This window comes from Lichenostomus cassidix, chromosome 13, assembly GCF_008360975.1.
Source record: "Lichenostomus cassidix isolate B80296 chromosome 13, HeHo_3.0, whole genome shotgun sequence".
NCBI lineage: Eukaryota > Metazoa > Chordata > Aves > Passeriformes > Meliphagidae > Lichenostomus > Lichenostomus cassidix.
The window spans coordinates 7092216-7114738 of NC_139494.1; the positions used below are offsets into that span (position 1 = coordinate 7092216).

At 37.1% G+C, this 22523-nt stretch overlaps 1 protein-coding gene across 4 annotated transcripts in view; it reads right to left on the reverse strand.

The window, feature by feature from the left end:
* Positions 1–8092: 8092 nt before the first annotated feature.
* Positions 8093–22523, reverse strand: part of GABRA1 (gamma-aminobutyric acid type A receptor subunit alpha1) — a 42083-nt gene continuing 27652 nt past the window's right edge. For all 4 annotated transcript variants that reach the window (XM_085073456.1, XM_085073453.1, XM_085073454.1 and 1 more), the window contains exons 8-10: positions 16951–17103; positions 14242–14444; positions 8093–10977 (exon numbers count right to left, since the gene is read on the reverse strand). In XM_085073456.1, coding sequence (XP_084929582.1) covers positions 10669–10977; positions 14242–14444; positions 16951–17103 — 665 coding nt within the window. In that variant the 3' untranslated portion in view covers positions 8093–10668. The remainder of the gene's footprint in view (positions 10978–14241; positions 14445–16950; positions 17104–22523) is intronic.

Here is a 22523-nt window from a genome sequence, read left to right on the forward strand (position 1 = left end):
GGGGTGGGTAGCAACACATCAGCAGATCGTGAACCAAGGAACACAGAACTTTCTAGCATGGAGGGACGGCACAGCAAACTTTGAACCAATACTAACTACTAAAACTTAGAGCTTCTCGGGAGGAGGGCTAGAGGCTAGACCTCGGTGCTGCCCTCGGACTCCCCCCATGAGGAGGAGTCTGGGTCTTCTGGCGGGGACTGCGCCTGACTGACAGCCACCACTGGGGTCTGCCCCTCCACCACACCAGGGGAAATTGGAACAAAGTTTTGGGGATTACTGAGATGGGCATCCCTCATGGGGTACTCGCTTTGGCTCTTGTACAACTGTAGTTATATTGTACATAAGGCTTTAAGTGAAAAGTGAAACTTGAAATGAGTGTCAAACCCCAGATTTTCCATTGGTTTCCACAAAGTTTAGGAAGAACTGTGGTGCTGTTCACCCTTCTTAGGAAATGATGTAGTAAGATATTCTGTGCATGAATCCTGTGATGTTAGCAGGTATCTAGACAACAAAGTTTAAGTGCAAATTAACTCTGAAGCTACAGCACCTGGAAGAATCACTTGAAGTTAGGGAGAAAATTCATATATGTGTGTATAAATATAAAAAAAATATTAACAGCATTTTAATAAGTTGATTAGAGGTTTAGAACTGTTTCTTTAGGGTTGAGAGTTCCTCCTTATTATGCCACAATTTAAGATCTAAATACACATATTTAAGACATAGTTATTTTTCCTCAACAACTTTGTGCCCTTGGCAGAGTCCCAGAGCTGATGCAAATTTCTCTAAGGGTCAGCAGGTTTTGCCTCTTTCTGTTATGTTAGTCATTGAAATATTTTCAATGCATTTTATAAACACTCTACCGTTCCCCCCTCAAGCAAACAGTAATTAGGAACAGCAGAGAAAAAAAAAACCTGATTTTTTCTGACTTCCCCTAAGGCTGTGTTTCATATTTACTGAACAGCAGTCTCACAGTGTCCTCCTTATGAGATTCAAGAGCCATAAGGCAACTGGTTGTATTTAGTAATCTTCTGCATCAGTAGTTTTGCCTTTTGGGCTCCAGAATTGATTTTCCTCATCTTGGCGTATTTTTACAGCTCTGCCCCTTGACCTCTGTTGCTCTGCACTGGCCAGCAGTGCCATGAGTGGCAGAAGAAATGAAAGTTACACTGGTGATTTCTGGAACATCAGAAGTGACAACTGTAGAGTGGAATGGATGGGTAGAGTGGGTTAAGGCCGTTCTTTTGAAATATATTAGAGCTGGGAATCAGTCACCACAGAGAGACCATTCAAACTTAGGAAACTTACTTCTTTGTGAAGAAATTCACTGCAAGAAAGGAAATGTGTCTACCCTGCAACCACAAAACCTGAAGGTGTTGTCAAGCATTTTAAGCTTCTGCTAAGAATTCCATAAATTGTGTGAGAACCATCTATCTCAAAAATCTGAATGTCTTTGGTTTTTCACTAGAAACATGATGGGGTGAAAAAGGCTTCCACAAAAAGTATTTTTGCTTTATTTAGAATTCTCTTTTAAAACGGACTTAGCCACAACTTTCTTGTATTCTAATGCCTAGGACAGGCTAGATTTTTTTGGTGTTGACAGAACATTCCAGTGCTGAGACTTCTAATGTACATGAACATTACCATGGTGAGATTTTCAGCTTTTCCTCCCTTTTTCTAATTACCTGCCTCTTAGCTCTTTTTAAAGTGTTCACTGCTGAGGAGTCCCAGTTGCACAGCACAGATCCTTGCTGCTCTTAGAGCTAATAGCAGTAATACCTAGCTGATACCTGACATTTTTTCTCAGCAGAATAATAAAGGTCATTGAAGAAGCGTGGGAGAGCAAAGTGAGTAGATCTTTGCATGATTCTTTCAAACCTAGTGAACTGCAAACAATTCTTCTGAAATGTCATTTGTTTAATGAGAGAAACATGAGCATTTGCAAGCAGCTCAGCATTATTATCACTGTTTCATGTTACTGAAAAAACGACTTACCCACGTTCATGGAGAAAAAGACTCAGTAGTTTGCATCCTTGGAGAGTTAAACCATAGCTAAGCCTTTGGGTTATATAATGTAAGATGTGGTAGTGTGACCATGGTGAATATATTTCTCTTGACTGTGCAGAAGTTGACTGAAAGTCATGTCCAGATAAACAGTTCTCTATAGCTCAGGCATCCTGAGTTCCCAGTCATTGCACCCAACAGGTCGTGGTCTGCCTGGTTTTTGCCTGCAGGAGTCTGAGTTTCCTGGACAGAAATCTGTTGACTTACATCCAATGTTATTGGTTTCTTGGCCTTTCTGAAACACATTGGTTTAACTGCAGAAATCATCCAATTAATACAGGGCACATTTAAATAAGAATTTTTCAGGGATAGGTGTTTCCTGTGGGAACCATTTGTTCCCCTTTGGAGCAAAGAGAGAACTTTGAGCAGCCCTTTTCAACCTTATTGTTCAGTGGCGCCGCAGTGTTCCTTCTGAGGGGAGCACAGAGACAGCCCCACACCAAGGCTGAGCATTTTCCCCAGTATCTGTGTCAGGCACAATCCTGCTCTGTGTCAGGTCACTCCTACAGGGACACTTTGGTTCAGGGCAGCCAGGGGAGCATTGTCCAGGTGCCTTGGATGTGTGGCACTGGCTCCTGGTGAGACCCAGCAGCTCTGGATCAGCAGCTGTGGCATCATCTCCTCCTCCCTTCACACAGATGCACATTTGCTGCTTGCCAGCCTCCCTCAGCCTGTGTTAAGCTGCTTCAGCTCTGACTTTACACCTTCCTTGCCTTCAATTATTCCCTCTGGTGTTGTATAGGTAAAGTTCCTTGGTGTTATTTTTCTCTGTGTGCACTGATGAGAACACAATGTCCATTCTAACTATGCAAAGTACACGCTGTATAATAGGTCAAGTACCAGAGCTGAGATCTCAGCAAGTTCTTCTCTGTTCCTATACAGAAACTAAGAGTAGTAGAAACAAGTTATATTTTCCATCTGAGATTTCCATGTGATTCACTGCAGTTCTGTTTGCTCTGTGTTGGTTTCTGTTCAAGATCCTTCGCTGCACTGACCTTGATGTAAGCTTGTTTTCCTTTTCTCTTGCACACCATCCAGCCACAGTTACGGTGTGAAAAGAAATCGATGATTATTTGCTTTTGCACTGACTGTTCTTTCAGATATCATCAGTTGTTTTATCTGTTAAATATACATTCCCAGCTATTAAATGCTAGATATAATAAAACAAAATAATAGCTAATAATCTGTGCAGCTTGCTTGCAACACAGAGATATAATAGCTTGTCTGACATTTTTTAGAGCCAATATTTACCTTTATCACTGGTAAGTGCCTCCTGAGACTCATTATTCATGTAATTCCCATTAAGAGGCAGTAGTAAAACAGCCTGTTGTCTTACAACTCTTGTTGTTAAGTACATTATGTTTGTTAATAAATACGTCAGCTTGTGTTACACCAAAGAATTATTATTATTTTTTATCTCTAGACATTTATAAACAAATGAATCATGTTTATTTATAAACTTATTTCTATTTATTTCTTGCAGTAGTCAGATAAAACTGCTTTTCTTTAGGCACATGGTTGTATCTCTTGAAGCTTACTTATGTCTTTTGAACCTAAGGCTGTAACAAAATTAATATTCTTGTTTTTTATATCTTTTACTTTTCAATTAACTAAGGATGGTATTTAGGAAAAATAAAAGTTTTATTGAAAGATAAATTCTGTCAGTTTAGAATAATGTGGTAAAAATACCTCACAGAACTGAGTCAGTTGAACTCCTACTGCCACTACTAAGGCCTGGAATAGGAACATAACAAGTAACTAGTGTCTTTAATTTGTCTGATAGATGGCTCCATGCAGATCTATGAAAACCCTCAATATAAATTTCAAGCTCTGTTATATAATTAAGAAAATGTTTTGCAGTGATGTGAATATATTCTGGAGTTCTTTGTCTCTTTCAAAGCATTGAAACCCATGGTTCTGTGGCTTGCCACCTAGGTATTTATGGCATTGTTCATGTAGCTGCAAGAGGAACATTTTTAGCCTATGCTCTGATAGAATTCAGAGTCAGAAAATTTTGTTAGCAGAACTTGCTGTATAATCTAATGATATTTTTCTTGTTATAATTACTTTTTAGCATCATCAGGATGCTTTTAAAAGTGGTTTTGTACGTAGATAGAAATAGTGAGGTTTCCAAAAGCATCAGGAATCTGTTTAATTCTGCTCATACCCACTTGAAAGCATTTTTGTTGTTTTGTTAACTCATTTGCTAGGAGCACACCAGTGCTGTCAGGGGATTGAATGATGCATGATTAGTCATCAACTAAAGCTATGATAAGCATCTGAAAGTGAACTTTCTGCTTTACCAGCTCTTTGTATTGTTCATAGTGACCTTTCTCTTCTGTCCCAGTAGCCTTAAAATTAATCTTCTCTATAATGTTTGGGAGTTACAAGACAAAAATCTGTCTGCTCAAAAACTGTTAAATGGATGTCAAATTGTTGGCCCTGCAACCTTTGTTGGGAAAAAAAAGCCTAGGTTAGGATCAGAGATGAACATAAGCTACAATTTTCAAGAACTCAGTGACCAGATCAGAGCTCCAACACATTCTCAGAAAGCTGCTAGTGACGTCATGGCTGCAATCTCTGGAACTGGAAAAATATTCACCTTTTCTGCAGATCTGGCCATCTTGTGAGCGATGAGATGACATGGATGGAAATGAAGTACTTGCAGGTGTGAATGTTATGTCTTTGCAGCCATTAAAGATGCTATCAGTGCATTCATCACTCTCACAGCCTTCACTGTGTCCTTTCAAACAGAAGATGAGAAGATGAGAGAGGTTGGTCAGGAATAAGCTGGTAAAGTCCCTAATAGCCCAAAGGCTCATTTTACTTGGTCTAAATGAGCTCAGTTCCTACAAATCAGGGGCTGGTGAGGCAAGGCAGGGATTTGCACATCAATGGAAACCAAACCCTATCAAGGTCACAGTGTTTTCACATTAATCTGTGTATTGTTTTTTCATGTGCACAAGGCTTAGCTGAACATTATGTGTAGCTACAGAAATACTTTACATGGCCATATTAAAGCTAATATTTGTTCTAAGATTCCTATTTCCTGAGAAATGCACCACTACACTGGAGAATGGTGACCCTCAGCTCTTCATACCTGCCACAGCTCCTCAGGCAGGAGTAAGATGAACACAGAAGTTGAGTTTGGTGGCGTTTTATACAAAATCAAAATCAAAGCAAAACCCTGTCTGAAATGCCCCCTGAATTATTAAAATTATTTCATCAAGAAAAACAGATGAACTCTAATTTGATAATATTTAATTGAAAAATGTTAGTTTTCTTTCTTAAATTTATATGCCTACAACAGATCCTAATAATTGGCAGTTGTTTTTACTGTGAGCTCCATTGCCTTTTTCTGATTCAAAGGGTGTAGTCATTTGAAAGATTCTTGGCTGAAATCCATTTTATTGCTTTTATAAAGTATTTAATAAAAAGACAATTTACGAAAAACATCTTTCTATTGTAGCTTTACTAAGTTTTATATTTGGTTTAGATAACCATAAAAAATTTTCTTCTCTTTAATTCTTTTTCTGGAATTTTTCATATCCTTGCAGTAAATTTGTTGCATTAGTAAATATCACTACAATGGAGAGCCATCCTAGACACTTACAAACCACTTCTCAGAAGTGTGGTTCTGCTGTTACAGGGGGTAAGAGAATAGGATCGCCAAGCATGTAAGGTCTTTAGGTAACTCAATTTAATCCTGTGGCAGCTGAATTATTTTTTCCTATGAGGCTCTGCAGTGATCTGGTGCTAAGCAGATGATCCATGCGAAATCCAAGTGTGTAAGTGCTGGGCAGCCAGCAGCAAATCACTGCTAAACAGATTCAGCATCTTGGGGCTGGTTCAGATCCTTGGCTTGTACCACTTGAGGCTGATCAAACACTGCATCCATGAGGACGCTTGAAAAGAAATTCATTGTATCTGTTTGCATTCAATTGTCCTTGGCTGCAGAAAGAGTTCAGCAAACACATCTTTGCTCCCTTGACAGCACATTCAGAAAGGCTCTGCCCTTTGGTTGCTCTGTCTCTCTGCAGGTTTTTGAGGGAAATATCTCCAGTCTTTGGGTGAGATGCCTCTAACAGCTGTGCTGCAAGTGCAAAATCCACTCACAGCATCTTCAGATGCCTTGAAGCAGTTTAATCAAATAAATTTATCAGCAGCTGTGAAGTCCTGCCTGTTTGGATGGCCCTGTGGCCAGACAGAAGGAGCCTATAGAAACTTGTCCTTTCAAGGCTTTTACCTCTCTCATTGTGTTTGACATAGTTTGTAATCAGATGGAACATGACAGCAACAGCTTGACAAGCTGATAATACACTTCACTTGCAAAATTCTTCTGCTAGGACTGTAAACACATTTTTATTTAAGCTATGTCATGTTTATGCATGGATTTTTTTCCAGTGGATCTGCTACAGAAAGTCTGAGCAGATCTAGCATTTTTATATTTAAAAGTATGACTGATATTTTTACAGCCCCTAAGAAAAGGTTTGACTTTGCCCTGTCACACTAATTTACTTGGACAGTCATTCAGATACAAAGCACAGGCTGAAAGAAGTTATATTATTACTTACTCCCTGAAGCATGTGTGCCCCATTTTCCAGACATTAGGATGTTTCATAAGCTGTTATTATTGACCGTATTGATGAAAAGTAGAAGGAGATAGAAAGATCAGGGTTTTCAGGTCTTAGAATTCAAGAGAAAGAATTGCATTAGAAAAGTCACTGGTGGTGTAAAAACAGGTTCTTGATAACCAAGAGTCCTGCAGTAGCTTCAAGGGATGATTCAAGGAAAACTGAAGGAGCTTCTGTTGCAGTGTAATCAGAACAAACTCAGCTCCTGCACCAGGGTGTCATGCTGGCCTGACTGGTGCTGTGAATCTGTCATCTGATGAGGCTGCTCTTCCACACTCTGAAACTCAGTAGTTCTATTGATGGTTGGTTTTTTTTCCTCTGAGTCAAATCTTGTTGCCTCTAGACATTTTGACTCATTTTTACTTGAGTACCGTTCTGCCTAAAAATGTCTGAGCAGTGACAAAGATGTGAGAATCCCCATGTCTGCTCTGCATCTGGCATGTGAACATGGGAGTGGGTGTTAAACACTTTCTTACCATCCTCTTCCAGAAAAGCCCGTGTGGGTTTTCATAGGGATTCATCTCCGTGGAGTGAGTTGGAGGAGGCAAGGAACAGGGATTCAGACTGCATTATCCTCATTCAAAATAGAGGAAAGCAAAATAAATTAATAGAATCTGAGCTCTTCCAGTTTTTCCTTCCATTTTGAAGAATTACTCTAAAGGATTCCTGCTTAAGAACACTTGGAATATTGTTATATACAAATATTCACTTATATCAGCCTTTAGGATCCTCTAGAGCTATACGTCTGCAGTTGCTTGTCTCTCCCTACATAAGAGCACAAGCCTTGCTTTCCAGGATTTTTTCCAAGAAAATTTGAGGGTTGAATGCCCTGGAATGACTTTCCCTCTCTCCTTTTTCTATTTGGGAAAGAAAGAGGAGTTAAAAATTAAAATTTTCAAGCTATACATATGCTTGTTTACCAGTTGTCCCTAAAACTATTTTAATATGTGGAACATTATTTTCTACAAACTGAGGTTCTTGTCAAACCTTGTCTGTTTTTCATTAAATAGTTAAATCTGTAGCTTAAATAGTCATATTTTTCCTCTCAATCTCTGGTTTATCTGCCTTTTGTCTGGGAGACAATGGATTTTATTTTGTTCCTACCTTTTGCTATAGTCACTGTTGTACAAAACCTTAAGAATTATTCATCTGATGTAATTAATTGCCTTACTGAATATACAATGTACAGACTAAACCATCTTTTTTGTATGTCAAATCAGATTTGGGAAACGTTCCTGTTGTATTTGTCCCTGGAAAACGCTGGACAAAAAATCACGTCTATTAAAACTGCATTCATTGCCAAATCCACGGAAAATAAGTTTTTGAATGAATAGCAGTTAATCAAGCAATGTGTCATAAAAGGCAGTAACTTAAGAAAACCAAAGTAAAACATTCACTTTCATTATTGAACATTTTTAGCTTTATTATTATAATAGAATTACAGTCTGACATAAAATAAAGAGCTTTTGCTAAACTCTGTAAAGCAATACATGCTTCTGCCATAAACAACCTCTATTAGATTTAGGTTTTATTGCCACATCACTGCACTGAGGTGCAATAAACATTCAATGTCATCTTTTTAAAATTATCTCAGGAGTAAACAGAAACTGTCCTCTATAAGAGTGTATCATTATTTTCAAGGAAGACTTACTATTATTACATGGTTTAGCAAAGCACTGTAAAAAAGCTACATAGAGAATACCTTGTCTTTGATAAACTGTGCAGTCAAGTTTATACAGTATAATACTATTGGCATAGACTAACTAAGAGGTGATATAATGCAATCATTGCATAGCAAAAAGCAGACTAGTTAAGTAATATTCACATCTAATGTGCAAAATGCAGACCAAAAGGTAGCTATGAATTGCTAGAAAGATAAAATGCCCTAAATGAACACACTAGTTTAACGCCAAAAATAACAAGATAAACAAGTACACAGAAGTTAAAGAGCCATAGTTTATTTTTTTCTATACATATATCTACACATGATACCAGAGATGAAACATCCCCTTTTAAATAAGCTCCAATCAGATAACTTATGAAGTTTAGACAGGACTAAATGTTAGACAATTAAGCATTATTAAGAAAAAAAGATCTAAATAAAACATTAACTATTTCCTTTTGTAGATAGAGAATGTCAACTTTTTGATTAATTGAGTTTAGAAAACACTGCCTATTAAACTTGACTCTCAGTAGCTGTTTCTCTTTGTAGCATTGTTTTAAAACAGTGCTAGCATTGTTTTGTAGCATTGTAGCTGCAATGTAGCATTGTAGCATTGTTTTAAACATGTAGCATTGTTTTAAAATCCATTCAATACCATATATTACATTTTTTTAGTTGATGCTTGCAAATATCCATCATTCTTCCCATCTCTTTGAAAATCTTTATCTGAAATTTTATTTCTAAGAATCAGCAGTAATGATACTGACTAGATTTTTTTTAAGGGAGCACAATACCTGCAAAATGGACATCGTGTATTTAAAGCCCTTACATACTGTTCCTACAAATATATTGCTACAGTAAAAATGAAATGTAGTAAGTTTACTCAATAAAATCTATTTTCCTGTACATTCTTTTATGTATGACTTCTTTGTATTTAATGCTACATATATTACATCGCTTATTGTAACAGTTATGTTTCAGCAAATATAGCAGTAATATACAGATGAACTTCTGTCTTAACAAATATTTCACCATTTTTACCTACCAAATATAATCCCATACTTTAGTGTTTATGCATGACCTGAGCAGACCAGTCACTAATCTAATAGTATACATTGGATGACATTGTCAAATTGCAAGCTACTGTCCACTCAACCACTTTACAAATGGAATAAATTCCAAGCACTTTCTGCTTATTTATTTTTGTAAGCTTTCCAGTACCACTGATTTATTTTTTGTCCATTAATTCAGGCTCTAAATATGTTTTATTGAGCATTTAACAACATATTAAGAGCTAAGAGGTGAATCCTACACAATGTTTTAAGAACACAACTTTAAAAAAGTAAAAAATGTACAATCTCATGCTGCATATTTACAGACATTATTTAAATACTATATTTTATCTTTCTGCTATTCATAAATCTCAGTCTAAAGCTTCTTTTAATGTATCATTTTATAAAAGAATACATTCAACATATCTAGAGCTTGCAAAAATTTTGTTGTTTTTTTTAACTCTCTAAAACATAGTGATGAATAAAAGCTACCTTTAAAGCATCCAGGAACTGTTTAGGTTACACAGGTGATAGAAGAAAACTTGGGATCTGCTCTTGGTAGTGCAACTGGTTTTAAATCTAGTCTAGTGACAACTTAATGCTTGGAACAAGCCTGCAGTAAGAGAGCAGATTAAAGCATTTGTTACCTTTAGATCTTATGTGCTATACAGTGACAAACTGTACCTAGAGTGAGTAGATTGCCTTTCTCAATAAAGACCATTAATATTGTAAGTCAGGTAGTTTGGAAGGTAGAAGAGAAAAGGGATTAGGAAAATAACATATCTTATGGGATTCCGCAAATGGAAAGCTTTACATCCTTGAAAATATTATAAACAGTGGCTGAATAAATGATAGCATCTATGATGTGCATCAGGAATGTCATAAAGAATATTTCCCCCCTCCCTACAATTCTCTGAATAAAAATATCTTTTTCATGTACATATATAATATCTTTTGGGGACATTGGGGACATAAACTTGCTACAAATGGTTTCTTTTTTTTTTCTTTTCTGCCCTCCCATCACTCTACAAATCTTTTCCATTTCCAGAATCACTTTTTCAAAGTATATAGTTTATAATGTTCTTTCCCTCACACACAGTTTTTTTTAATATACAGATATATTTTACCTTTTGCTAACTAAAGAAACCTTTATTTTCTTTAAGACAGAGGCAATGAAGCAAATGGGAATTACTGTATGTGAAAAAGGGAAGCAATTCCCAGAGCAAAAGACAAAACAGAACTCTACGAATAAATGAGGTTATTGATGTGGAGTTTGAACTTTCAGCTGGGGCTCCCTGTTTAAATAGGTAGCCCAATAGACTAAGTTAAAGATTCCAAAAAGCAAGGGGAAGGCTATTCTTGATAGTCGATCAATTTTACTGACACTGTTAAAAGTTTTCTTGGGTTCTGCAGGTTTTGTTTCTGGCTTCACTTCTTTGGGCTCAATCGTTGCACTTTTAGCAATGGTTGCCAGCCCAGGGTCCCTTGCAATATTAGGGGTGTAGCTCGTGGCTGCAGCTGTGTATGTGTTGTTCTTCTTGATGAGAGGATCCTTCACTTTCTTTGGCTGGAGAAAGAGGAAAATGTTTTATTCTCAGTACCTTCCTGACAGATGCAATTATGAAAAACCACCATAACATTTTGCAATTATTTTAATTCATACCACGAAGCGTAATAAGCTGGAAGAGGGAAGTTAGTTCTGGATCTATAACTCATGCAAAATATTTATGTGACAACAAAGACAAAGCCATCCATTTATACTACTTGTGTTAGGTAAACCAAATTAGATGATAGATAAACTATAATGAGAGCTGACAGCTAGGCTCACTGACAAAATTAACTTTTATGATAATCAGCAGTGACAAACCACTCATAGTTTAATATTCCCTTAATCAACTGTTTCTCTTGACCAGCATAAAAACTTAAGGACACAGAATTCGTAATGTAACTTTCCAACATTAAAACAAATACTGTGACACAATTAGTTCTAACACAATTCATACATTAAAATTCACACTAAATCATGTAATCATGCACTAAAGGAGTGGTTTATTCAGTAAGATGCAAAGCTGCCAGTGTTGTACTCACTAAAGGCTTACACCAAAGGCATGTGCATTATGAATTAGTTGGAACGTTGCAGTAGGATCCTAATGGCTTAAATGGCATTCCATATACAAGGACTTAAATGTCTGTATGAGTTTTGCATCCACCTACTTATGTTGCTAAAGCAAGAATACACTGAATATCTTTTAGGGCATAAGGACTTATTGAGCTTCTTTAAACTTATTTTATCCCTAGGTCCTTATGTTTTCTAGTATTCTGCTTCTGGCATGCAGTTGTAGGAAAAGATTTAAATTTTGACATCTGGGCATACCAGTTAGAATTCAACTGCCCCAGTTTCTGGCAGACCAAACCCTTTCTCCAGCCACTGCCCAAGGATAAACACAGAAAAGAGATGTAGTGGGTCATTAAGAAGGCATAAAGATTCCTGCAATTATGAGAAAAACCGCAACAACAAAGTACATAGCAAAAAACAATTTCAAAAGCTTAGAAAATCTTCAGGTAGTATTTGCTACTAAAAAAAAAGGGCAAATGTTATCCATTTTATCCTCTTGGGATGGGGGAGGAAGATATGGTTGAAGAGAAAATAGCAGCAGAAGGTGGTCTGTTATGTCTTTTCACATGACAGCAAATACAATTTTCTCTTTTCAAGATGCAGCTGTCCCAGGGGGACAATCTTTGTTATGTGGTCACAGTACTTTCAATGACAGATCTATAGGTTAATCACTACTGTGAGCCCCCAGTAGTGGAGTTTTGATAAAAAATTCCTGTTCAAGAGGTGAACATTGCAGGCTCCTGTGGGACACAAGGGAAGAGGAAAGGAAGCTGCAAAAGCCTGAGGGTAAGAGGGGAGAGGCTGTGGAGGGAATGCTTGGAGCCCCATGTGGGGAGGAAATGAAGGCTCCAATGTTAAATGTACGCTGCTTAGCAAGGAAAGGGATTCACCTAATGACTCTGTACATGTTCTTTAATTTGTGGCAATAAAAGTCTTAGCTTCAGGCCAAGAAAAACCTTCAGATTTTCTTAGAATATTTCCTCTGAATAGGAGGAACAAATAGGTTGAAAAAATATTTGAAGAAAAAAGGCTTGACAGATTTTTTTTTAATTTTTTTTTTCCCCGGTCCATTTTTTCCCTCCCAGGTGGGGAGGCTGCTAAAATTGTTGCTGGGTGTGAAGCCAATCCTGTTTGTTTCTCATTTGGATACTCTGGTGAGCAGCAATAAATCCAGCAGACAAAGAGATCCCTCACCGAAGTCTCAGAGGGATCCCTTTCCATAGATTTAAATGTCACTAGAAATCTGATCCACAGCAAACCCTGACACCAGCCTAGGTCTTAATATTTCATGTCAAATTCAGCTTCATGAAACAGCAGTATGACAGCTAATTAGCGCTCTAAATTTGATTAATCTGTGATGCTCTGTTCATTGTGAGCTTGCCTTGCTTTTCCTCACTGCAAAAAACTCACAGCACCAGGTACCAGCAAATGGCACATAGAGCCCCTTACCTGCTGAGGAGCACAAAGCCATAAATCTTCCAATGTTTTAAATAGAGTTTATTGGTGTGGCCTTTTTTTTAGAATGTAATTTTCTTTGTAACAAATGAAACAGCTCATTATAGTAACTACATTACAAGGGAGGATAAATTAGCAAGGCAATATTTAATATTTAAGCATACAGTTCTATCAATGCAGTTCATTTTTCTAACAAATGTCATGAAAACAGGAAAACAAAGGATCAAAAAACTATGTTCAGTGAAAATATCATCAATGACTGAAAACTCAACATTCAGCAGCAGTTGTGCAGCTCATTACTGTAAGTTTGTTATTTCACTCATTTGTTCTTTAATATTTTTGTGTTGTCATTTTATAAATGCCCTAATTTAATTTGGGGTTTTTTTTACTGACTTATGCAACTAAAATACATAAATAATATATATGCCCATAATCCTGAATTAAAAATGTATCTTTGCATACCAGTGAGTTACATCTGCTCCTCCAAGTATTTATTCTCCTGGATCTCCAGTGAATGTTCATGATAACCAATCTGGCAAGTTAAAATAACCCAACCAAATGAGCTTGCTCACAGCAGCAGCTGACATGGTAACTCACAGGGAACATGAAACTTCTTTCACTCTCTAAATATCGTCAACAATTTCTTGATGCACTTGTGGTTTACGGACCAGGTGTGATTCCATAGCAAAAGGAATCAGTGGGAGTTTTCTCTGGTGTGCTCAGGAAGGGATAAATCAGGATTGTGCACTCCCAGCACAGCTCTCAATGCCTCCCCCAAAACAAACACATTTTTCATATCGCTAAGAAAGGGCTCCTGTGGTGATCTATCTGGTCATGATGACAGAGCAGCCCTTCTGAACTTCATGTTGGGGAGCACTATACCTTGGGAACTGTCAAATACTGCAGCCACAAGTTTTTTTTCCTACATTTATACTGAGGCATTCACACCTTCTCTTATTCAAACAGAAAAAATTAATTGCCTTCTCTTAAAATACTACGCATCCATCTTTTTTTCTGCTCAGTTGCAGAAGTCAAAATCTCAGTAGACTATTTCATTATTGACAGCATTTAGTATCACCCAGTATGTCAGAAGCAGTATTTAGGTATTCAACATCTGAGTAATTATGGCATAGAAATGCTGTGTGCGGACACAAGAGGAAACTCTTGGAGCAATAACTGTTCTAAGGAATAAGAATTATTACTGTGCAGTGCCCAGGCATGGCAGAGTGACTTTTTGGGATGGAGATGAGGCAGTGTTACCTTTTCTGGCACGACGCTCTTGCCATCCCAGGCGTAGCCCCTCTTGGTGAAGTAGTTGACGGTGGCGAACTCGATGAGCGCCGAGAAGACGAAGGCGTAGCACACAGCGATGAACCAGTCCATGGCCGTGGCATAGGCCACCTTGGGCAACGAGTTCCTGGCACTGATGCTCAGCGTGGTCATGGTCAGCACAGTTGTCACTCCTGCAAAGCAAAGAGTTTGTGTCCTCAGGCCAGGGGCTGTGCTTTGTGCTTCATTTCCCAGCTGCTGCTGGAGGTGGGAAAGCCTTTTTCTACAGCCTGGTTCTCACAAATTTCCCCACCTAGGCTCAGTTGCTAATTGAGGATGTCAGATTTCAAGTTGTGGATTTTCAAAACAGTTTTTACACTTTTATTCTTTGATGTTGTTATAGTAGGATAATATTTTTAAAGTTGGAATGGGAATATGATTTGTGAACTACTTTACCCTTCCTGGTATTTGAAGAAGCATTGTCGCTGTTCTTTATTCATGCCCTGCAAATTGTACTACTGATCTAAAAATTTAGTATCTTTAGTTTTTTCTTGCAGCAGTTCCAAGATACTTAGAAAACTAAAAATCTTGTTTCAGGTTATTTGGGATATTATACTTCAAAAGTAGACTCAAAGGCACTAGGATTTAGGTGTTACTTCATTTTTTTGAATTGATGGTTTAACAGATTTCTGTCCCTTTTTCACTGATACCCTGAAAATAGCGAAGATTTTATGTAAGAACAAGGACAATGTAATTTGCATTTCTGATATCAGAGCTTCTCCCTGCTGAACCTTTCCTCTTTCCTGGCCCCAGAGAGCAAGCAGGACTGCACTGAATTCACTCTGCTTGTACTGCTTGGAAAAATGAATCTCCAGGTGCACACAAGGCATTTACATCAAATCACGTCTACAAGTTACCTTGACAACTGCACTGTCATGCCTTGGATATGTCTGGCGAGTTCATCTTCACTGCACTGAGTGTTAGTGGAAATGAGCAGTGGTCTGAAATAGGCCAATTAATGAACGACATATTTACGTGGTAGTGCGAAGGGCTTGAATTATTAGTTCCTAATGAGGAAGCAATTTCACTTCCCTGAGACACAATGTTTACTTTGACTTATTACTAGTGAGCTTATGTTTCTTTTACACAGTAGCTAAAGAAGAGTTTATAACTTTTATTATCTGTGGGACTAAGTGGGCTAAAAGATGGAAGTTGTGCTTCTCTGTGTGTGTATTTACATTCATGCAAAATGTTCTGAATCTTTGTTTTGCTGCCATTTTGAAATGAAAAAGCTATCTTGATGCATAATGATGGAGTAAACACAAGAGTATTTACTAAATAACTGTCTTCTGAAAGGAAAGCTGAGAAATGTGTGGGTTCTTGAGCCTGTGAAGATAGCAGTTTGAAAATTGTGCAGTATTATATATTATTCATTGAGACTAGGAAATTCTGTTTTCCATCCAGTGACAGTGCAGTACAGCATTTCAAACTGATGATCAGACATTTCTTTTTAAATGGTATGTGCAAAAAGAGGTAAAATAGTTACAATTTCAATGGCTTTGACCGTAAAAGGCCATAAAAGTCCCTACTAGAGTAGTTCTCAGCGAAGCTGATGTTAAAAATTCAGAATTAATTTTAGTGGCTAATCTAAACAATATTATGTAAATCAGTTTTGTGATCCTGTAGTCTAAATCACTGTTCTGAAAATGTACATCTGTATATCAACAGAAAGCCTCTGCTTCCTTCATGAGGTCAAAGGCTATGCAAGTCGTGATTGATTTCCAGAGAAACTGGACAGCTAAAGCACAGCTGTGAAGGGTGCAAGGCAAGATCCATAAAAATAGCTCTTGTTCAACAAGAGTTTCAGAGGCTGCATTTCTCAGCAGTGACTCTGTGGCTTTGACATTTCCAGCACAAATGGGTTAACTCTCTTCAGTGAAGTGAGTGCCAAAGCCAGCCTGGCTGGGGCTGCTGCCACGTCCTCCTGCCCAAGGTGTTCAGCAATCCCATCTGGACATCCCCAAAGACCAGGTCACATAGCAGAAACCTCAGGTTCTAGTTTTCCTGAATGAAGATTTAATTGCATTCTTTTTTGTTTTGGTTTTTTTTTAAATATGTGGATATGTGGACTTGGATTAATATTTCCAATGAATATGCAAGTTGTCTGTTTCTTATTTTAAGATAAGCATTTGCAAGCAGTGGTTCAACTCTGGGGATCAGCTGTATCAACTGTCTTGCCTTCTCATTGCATTCCTTGAGCACATCTATTCACTGCTGTAAGCACAATAACTTGCTGATTCAACAGTAGCCTGTAAAAGGGGTTCAGGGAAGAAAAAATTAAGATAAGAATTTTCAGAGGGCCTAAAGATGTCAAATGAATGATATCCACTGATTAAAGCCTTTTTGATAATCCCAAGATCAATGTTATTGCCATTGTCAGAAATGCTTTATTCATATTCTGATTGTTTGGGAAAATTCAAATGGTAATAGATGGCTTGAGGTATTTTCATGTCCCTTTTTACAACTGGTTTAAAATCAGTTCAAAAGCTTTGGACCTACATCTTCCCAATGAAATGTGTTAGTTCTTGTGTGTTGCACCATGTCCAGGCTCCAATATCATGTTACACATAACTACTTTTACAGAATATTTCTGAAACCCAATTGCCTCGTGACTTCAGGAAGTCTACAGGAGTTGCTTACCAAACACAGTTCTTGCTGGAACAGATTCTCTGTTCAGCCAGAAGGACACCTGTGACAGGATCACTGTCATGATGCACGGCAGATAAGTCTGGATGACAAAGTAACCAATCTTCCTCTTCAAATGAAAATGTGTGGTCATAACAACATATTCTCCTAAACCAAGAAGAAAGGACATTAAAGCTTTTATAATTATACAAATGAGAGGTCTTCATAGGAAGAATTTTTTTCGTTATATTGCACCCTATTATAAATAAAAGTCTTCAGATCAGAGTGAGTCAGCTCTGAAAACAACATTCTAATATACTCCTGTCATTCCATAAAACTTTCTTGCCAGAGAAGAGCAAATAATGCTCATTTTCAGATCATTATTTATATATCTTAAATTCGATTTTGAAAAACAGTATATTCTCCAAAGATTGAAAAACCTCATTTTCATATTTTTCTTTTCTTTTCTTTTCTTTTCTTTTCTTTTCTTTTCTTTTCTTTTCTTTTCTTTTCTTTTCTTTTCTTTTCTTTTCTTTTCTTTTCTTTTCTTTTCTTTTCTTTTCTTTTCTTTTCTTTCCTTTCCTTTCCTTTCCTTTCCTTTCCTTTCCTTTCCTTTCCTTTCCTTTCCTTTCCTTTCCTTTCCTCCTTTCCTTTCCTTTCCTTTCCTTTCCTTTCCTTTCCTTTCCTTTCCTTTCCTTTCCTTTCCTTTCCTTTCCTTTCCTTTCCTTTCCTTTCCTTTCCTTTCCTTTCCTTTCCTTTCCTTTCCTTTCCTTTCCTTTCCTTTCCTTTCCTTCTTTCCTTTCCTTTCCTTTCCTTTCCTTTCCTTTCCTTTCCTTTCCTTTCCTTTCCTTTCCTTTCCTTTCCTTTCCTTCCCTTTCCTTCTTTCCTTTCCTTTCCTTTCCTTTCCTTTCCTTTCCTTTCCTTTCCTTTCCTTTCCTTTCCTTTCCTTTCCTTTCCTTTCCTTTCCTTTTTTTTTTTTTTTTTTTTGTTTGAGCAGACTGATTCTTCTTATTATGCAATAAACATCTTTGGAATGAAACAAGTAGACACATAACTGAACGGAAACTTCTGTCTAGTTAGAGATGACGTGAAATTACTGTAGTTCTATTTTAAAATGTAGGCAGCTGGAAGGAGAAAGCTGCTCTTGTACAGGAAAAGCTTAAACTTGATTGAAAAACGGTGTCTAGACATTGACAGCTTATGCACTGAGCATGTCAAATGCCCATTTCTTTAATGCAGAGTCCAGAAGAACATTCATTTGAACAATCTTGCTGAACATCTAACCTCAAGGAAGGCTTATTTATAAGATGTGACAATACTCCCGATATAAAAGACAGCAGCAAAGGGGGAGAAGAGAATAAATTTTAAATTGAGAGGTAAAGCAAAGGATATGCAAGGATTTTTTTTTTTTACTTCAGAAACAGGAGTGGCAGTAGTATAGTGGGCATTATTACTTGAATTTTGCTCACCTTTCCTTACCTTTCAGTGAAACAACCTCCTTCTCCTCTGTACCAGAGATTATGATCTTATGAAGGGTGCCAGTCTTGGCTGGGAGAGCCAATAATTTAATTTTATCTATTTAAAATATGACGTGGGAAGCTATTTTAATGCAATCAGATATAGAATGCACACAACGGTATGTCAGAATTAATTCAGTGATTGTAGATGGCAAGCTAAGAATACAGAGTGAACACACCACTGTACTCTGAAGCTTTACTTAGCTGCTTAAAATATCAAAGTATTTTAACCTCTGGAAAATGAGAACAAGATCCAAAGCATAAATGCAATTAAAAAGACAGGGATTACTCTTGTCTGTTAAGCACTGCAGCAGGTCTGAGCTGGGAGCCAGCTGGAGGTGATGGTGGGAGGAGGGAATTGGGCAAAGCAGAGGCCTGGAATGATGCTCTGCACTTCAGTTACAAGGCAAAACCATCTTCTTAAGGTTCAACATGACCAATGGACTGCAGGCACTCATTAAAAGATAGTAGATCTTTGATAAGATTGATTGAAATGACAGCAGGACATGAAAGCACTCCAGTTATTTACTGCACCTTTAGCTTTCCTTATTTTGTGGCTTTCTTTAATTGAAAAGCTTCACCACATTCGTGACAGCTGCTGATCACTCTTATAACTTTCCAATTCCTCTGTAATTCTGTTTTGAAAGCATTGCAATACAGCCATGAAATTCCCTACAGTCTAAAATTTCAGACAGCTCTTGAGCAAAATATTGCCTATATTCACAGTGTCTGATTGCTAGGCTTTCACAAGCTGTAGCTTATGCATCTTATATTCTCTTACCTCTTATCTTTTCTTATCCAAGGAAGTCAGAAAGAAAGATATTTCTTCTTAGCTTCATTGTAATTTCTAAAGTCATCTACAAATAACTGTTTTCTGCAGATAAATCTGGTTTTCATCTTATTTATTCCATGAAGTTTAAATTAGTTTATATGTATTACACAATATGAGGCATTTAAAAGTCATCACACAAGTTCTGCATCTATATTAATTTTTGAGTGACTGTCCATGTTGGAATATTTCCAGAGATCTGGAATATTTTGTACCTGTGATCAGTTCTTCTGTAGCTGCAGTTTTTAACCAGCCCTTAATTCTACAGTATATTGCAATAATTGAGTCAAAAGTGCAGGTGGTAGAAACTAAATGGTGCCCTTAGGAGAAAGCAGTTGATAATTCAGTAAAGTTACATTAAAGCTATTTCTCAGTGTTCTGTAAACTATTTGTAAAAAACCAGACATCAGGTGAGCACCTAAAGTTAATGTGCACCATATCAGAGTAAGGCTTGAATTGGAGACTGAGTTTGAGCTATAATAATGCTTTTTCTTACAACAATTCTTTTTCTATTACTGTAGGTAGAGGAGTAAGGCTTTCCTTGCCATTAATTTAAAACAAAGTATTTATAATTTATTACTTATGCCATGTAACTCAGTAAAATAACTCTTAAGAACAAAGTAATCTCAGCAGATTTTCAGAAGATCAGAAAAAAATAGCCCAATGTGAGTATAAATCCTGATGATTCTCAGGGTAAAGCAATGTTTTCAAGGTGGCAAAATAATTCTGTGGTAAATAGAAACATGCACAAACCTTTAAAGCATTTAAGGTGCTTACAAAAAGGGATCATTTTAAACTCTTTCTGAGTCAATATGAATCAGTAGCTGGAGAGTGACAGAAATTTTACATACAAATAGAAAATGGATAACTCTGCTTAAGCAAAACAGCAATAACTATTATTTCATTTACTGAATACTATTTTAAAGTCATTACTACCTGCATATTCCATTGCCAGAATAGATGAATAAACTATACAATAAAAAAAGTTTTAGTGTTTCAAGCTTCTCTTGTCATTAGAAAATCAGTATTTGTAGTTATCTTGTCCAGTATCCATAAATAAGGATTGCGGGTGGCCTACTAGCCAAGGAAGAAATGAAAGGAAAACAAAATGCACTCTATGGATCCAGCAAATCATTTATTACTTTTGAGAATGTTTAGAATAACCAAGCTGCACCCAAATCCTTGGGAAAATAAGTATCTAGAATTCCACATAACTATAAATATAATTTTAAAGTTGCCCGAGATGTAGATTGCTCTAATGATCCACAGAATCAGCTGCAAAAGAGCATCATTTTCTGGCCTAATAAAGATGTTGAGAACTCTTAAGTGAAGATTGACTTCAATTCTTTTTGTCTTTTTGTAAGATGAGTCATTATCCACGACTCTGAAAGCAGGGAGAAATTTCGTACTTTTCATTCCCTATGTCACATCTTAAACCAGAGATGATCAGAGGACAAAGATGTGCTGGAAGATTCTGTTGAGATTACCTGCCCACCTACCTTGAGAGGGAGAAAAGGGATTTTTAACCACTCCTGATCCTCACCTTTAGTATGGGAAAAGCAAAGCATTTTTCTTTCCAAAGCAAATAATGAGGATTTTTTTTCTTTGAGACATTGAATTTGCAAGCAATAAGTATGTTTCTTCCACAACTGTAAATTCTTATCAGGTAATAACTACAGAGGATTGTAAATTTGGTGCTTAAAAGATTCTGTAATGGGATTGTTTTTAGTTTTTTTTCCACTATTGCATTTAGTTCTTTGTTTGCATTTAGTCTCTTTGTTTTTCAGCATCTCAACAACATCATCTTCATCTTAGCATATTTCATATATTAGCTGTACTATAGACAGGAATGGTAAGAGTTTCTTCAGGTAGAATTCAGGTTTTTTCAGAATTCAAACCTTTGAAATAGCATGGGCAAAACAAATGTTTTTTGTTTGTTTCTTCATTGAAATGCATGAAGAAATCTTACTTTTATGTTTCAGTTCTGTTTCAAAATTTCTCATCTGCCGTCCTTAACCCTTTACAGCATGCTCCTCCCATTGCTGTCTAATTACCCTGAACCACACCTGGCATCTCTCTTTGGTTTAGTGATGTTCCCAGGCTCATGAGTGTTTTCTGGTTCTTCTGCTGCCCTTACAGCAGGGCAGCAAGCAGGGAGCCAAGGCAGCCCCACAGGGTGCTGAGGTCTGTCTGAGAGAGCCCAGAGCTGAGATGTCTGCAGTTCCACTCAAATCCACCTGACTTTTCAGCAAAGGGCATTTGGGTGAATTACTGGCTGCAGAAAAGCCAATGGCAACCTTTCCATCAGTGGGAAGGTCAAGAGTTGTCCCCTTTTCTTTTTCCCTGCCTGTAGCACCTCTGTGCTCAGCACTGGGAGCAGTTGTGATGATGCTGTTCTTATGCATCAACACAATTATCATAATCCCTGTTATTGCCATCCCACTTACTTTTGTGATTATATCAACTGAATAGGAGCTTCCAAGTGGTAACCTAGAAACTTGTCTGGGAGCAATTTTTTTGGCTTAATAGAGAATATGAATATGTTTTAGGAAGCTAAATGAAAAATTCAGACACAAACTGCAGTTCACCTTAATGTGAGTCACTTTCCCTTAAATGTTCATTGACTTTAACAACGACACATTAGGAGATTTGGTTTGTGCAGTTATAAGTGTACTTCTCTGTAAGTCACAATTTTGGGTGTATCCAAAGCAACATATGCTTCTCTTACAGCAGTGTTGCTTTCAGCCCACTGACCAGTCAATCTGGTCAGCAGAGCTCTTGTTCGTGCCCAAAGCTCAGCTCCTTACTGCATTTAGATCTTTCAAATTATTAGTAAATAAATTTTTTAAAAAATTACATCTTGAAACAAACACTGCAAAGTTAAAAAATAAGGGGCTTTAGCCTTATGTATATATATACCTATATGATATATATAGGTATATATGTATACCTATATGATAGGTATATCATATACATGTATATCATCTATCACATGTGTATCATACTATAAATGTCAGCTGTATTTCTGTATCTCATTACATTTTTGGAGTTAAAGCTGGTGCCAGCATTAAACTAAATCCTATTTAGATGTTTCAGATGGTTTTGAATTTGATGACATAGTTTTTTCACTCTCCAAATACCTCGAGAATCTATATACTTGCTTTTAGCAACTTCATTGCCTCCAGAAATACAATCTTTGAGAATTCATATTGTTATGCTGTTTTTATAAGCCTATATAGTAA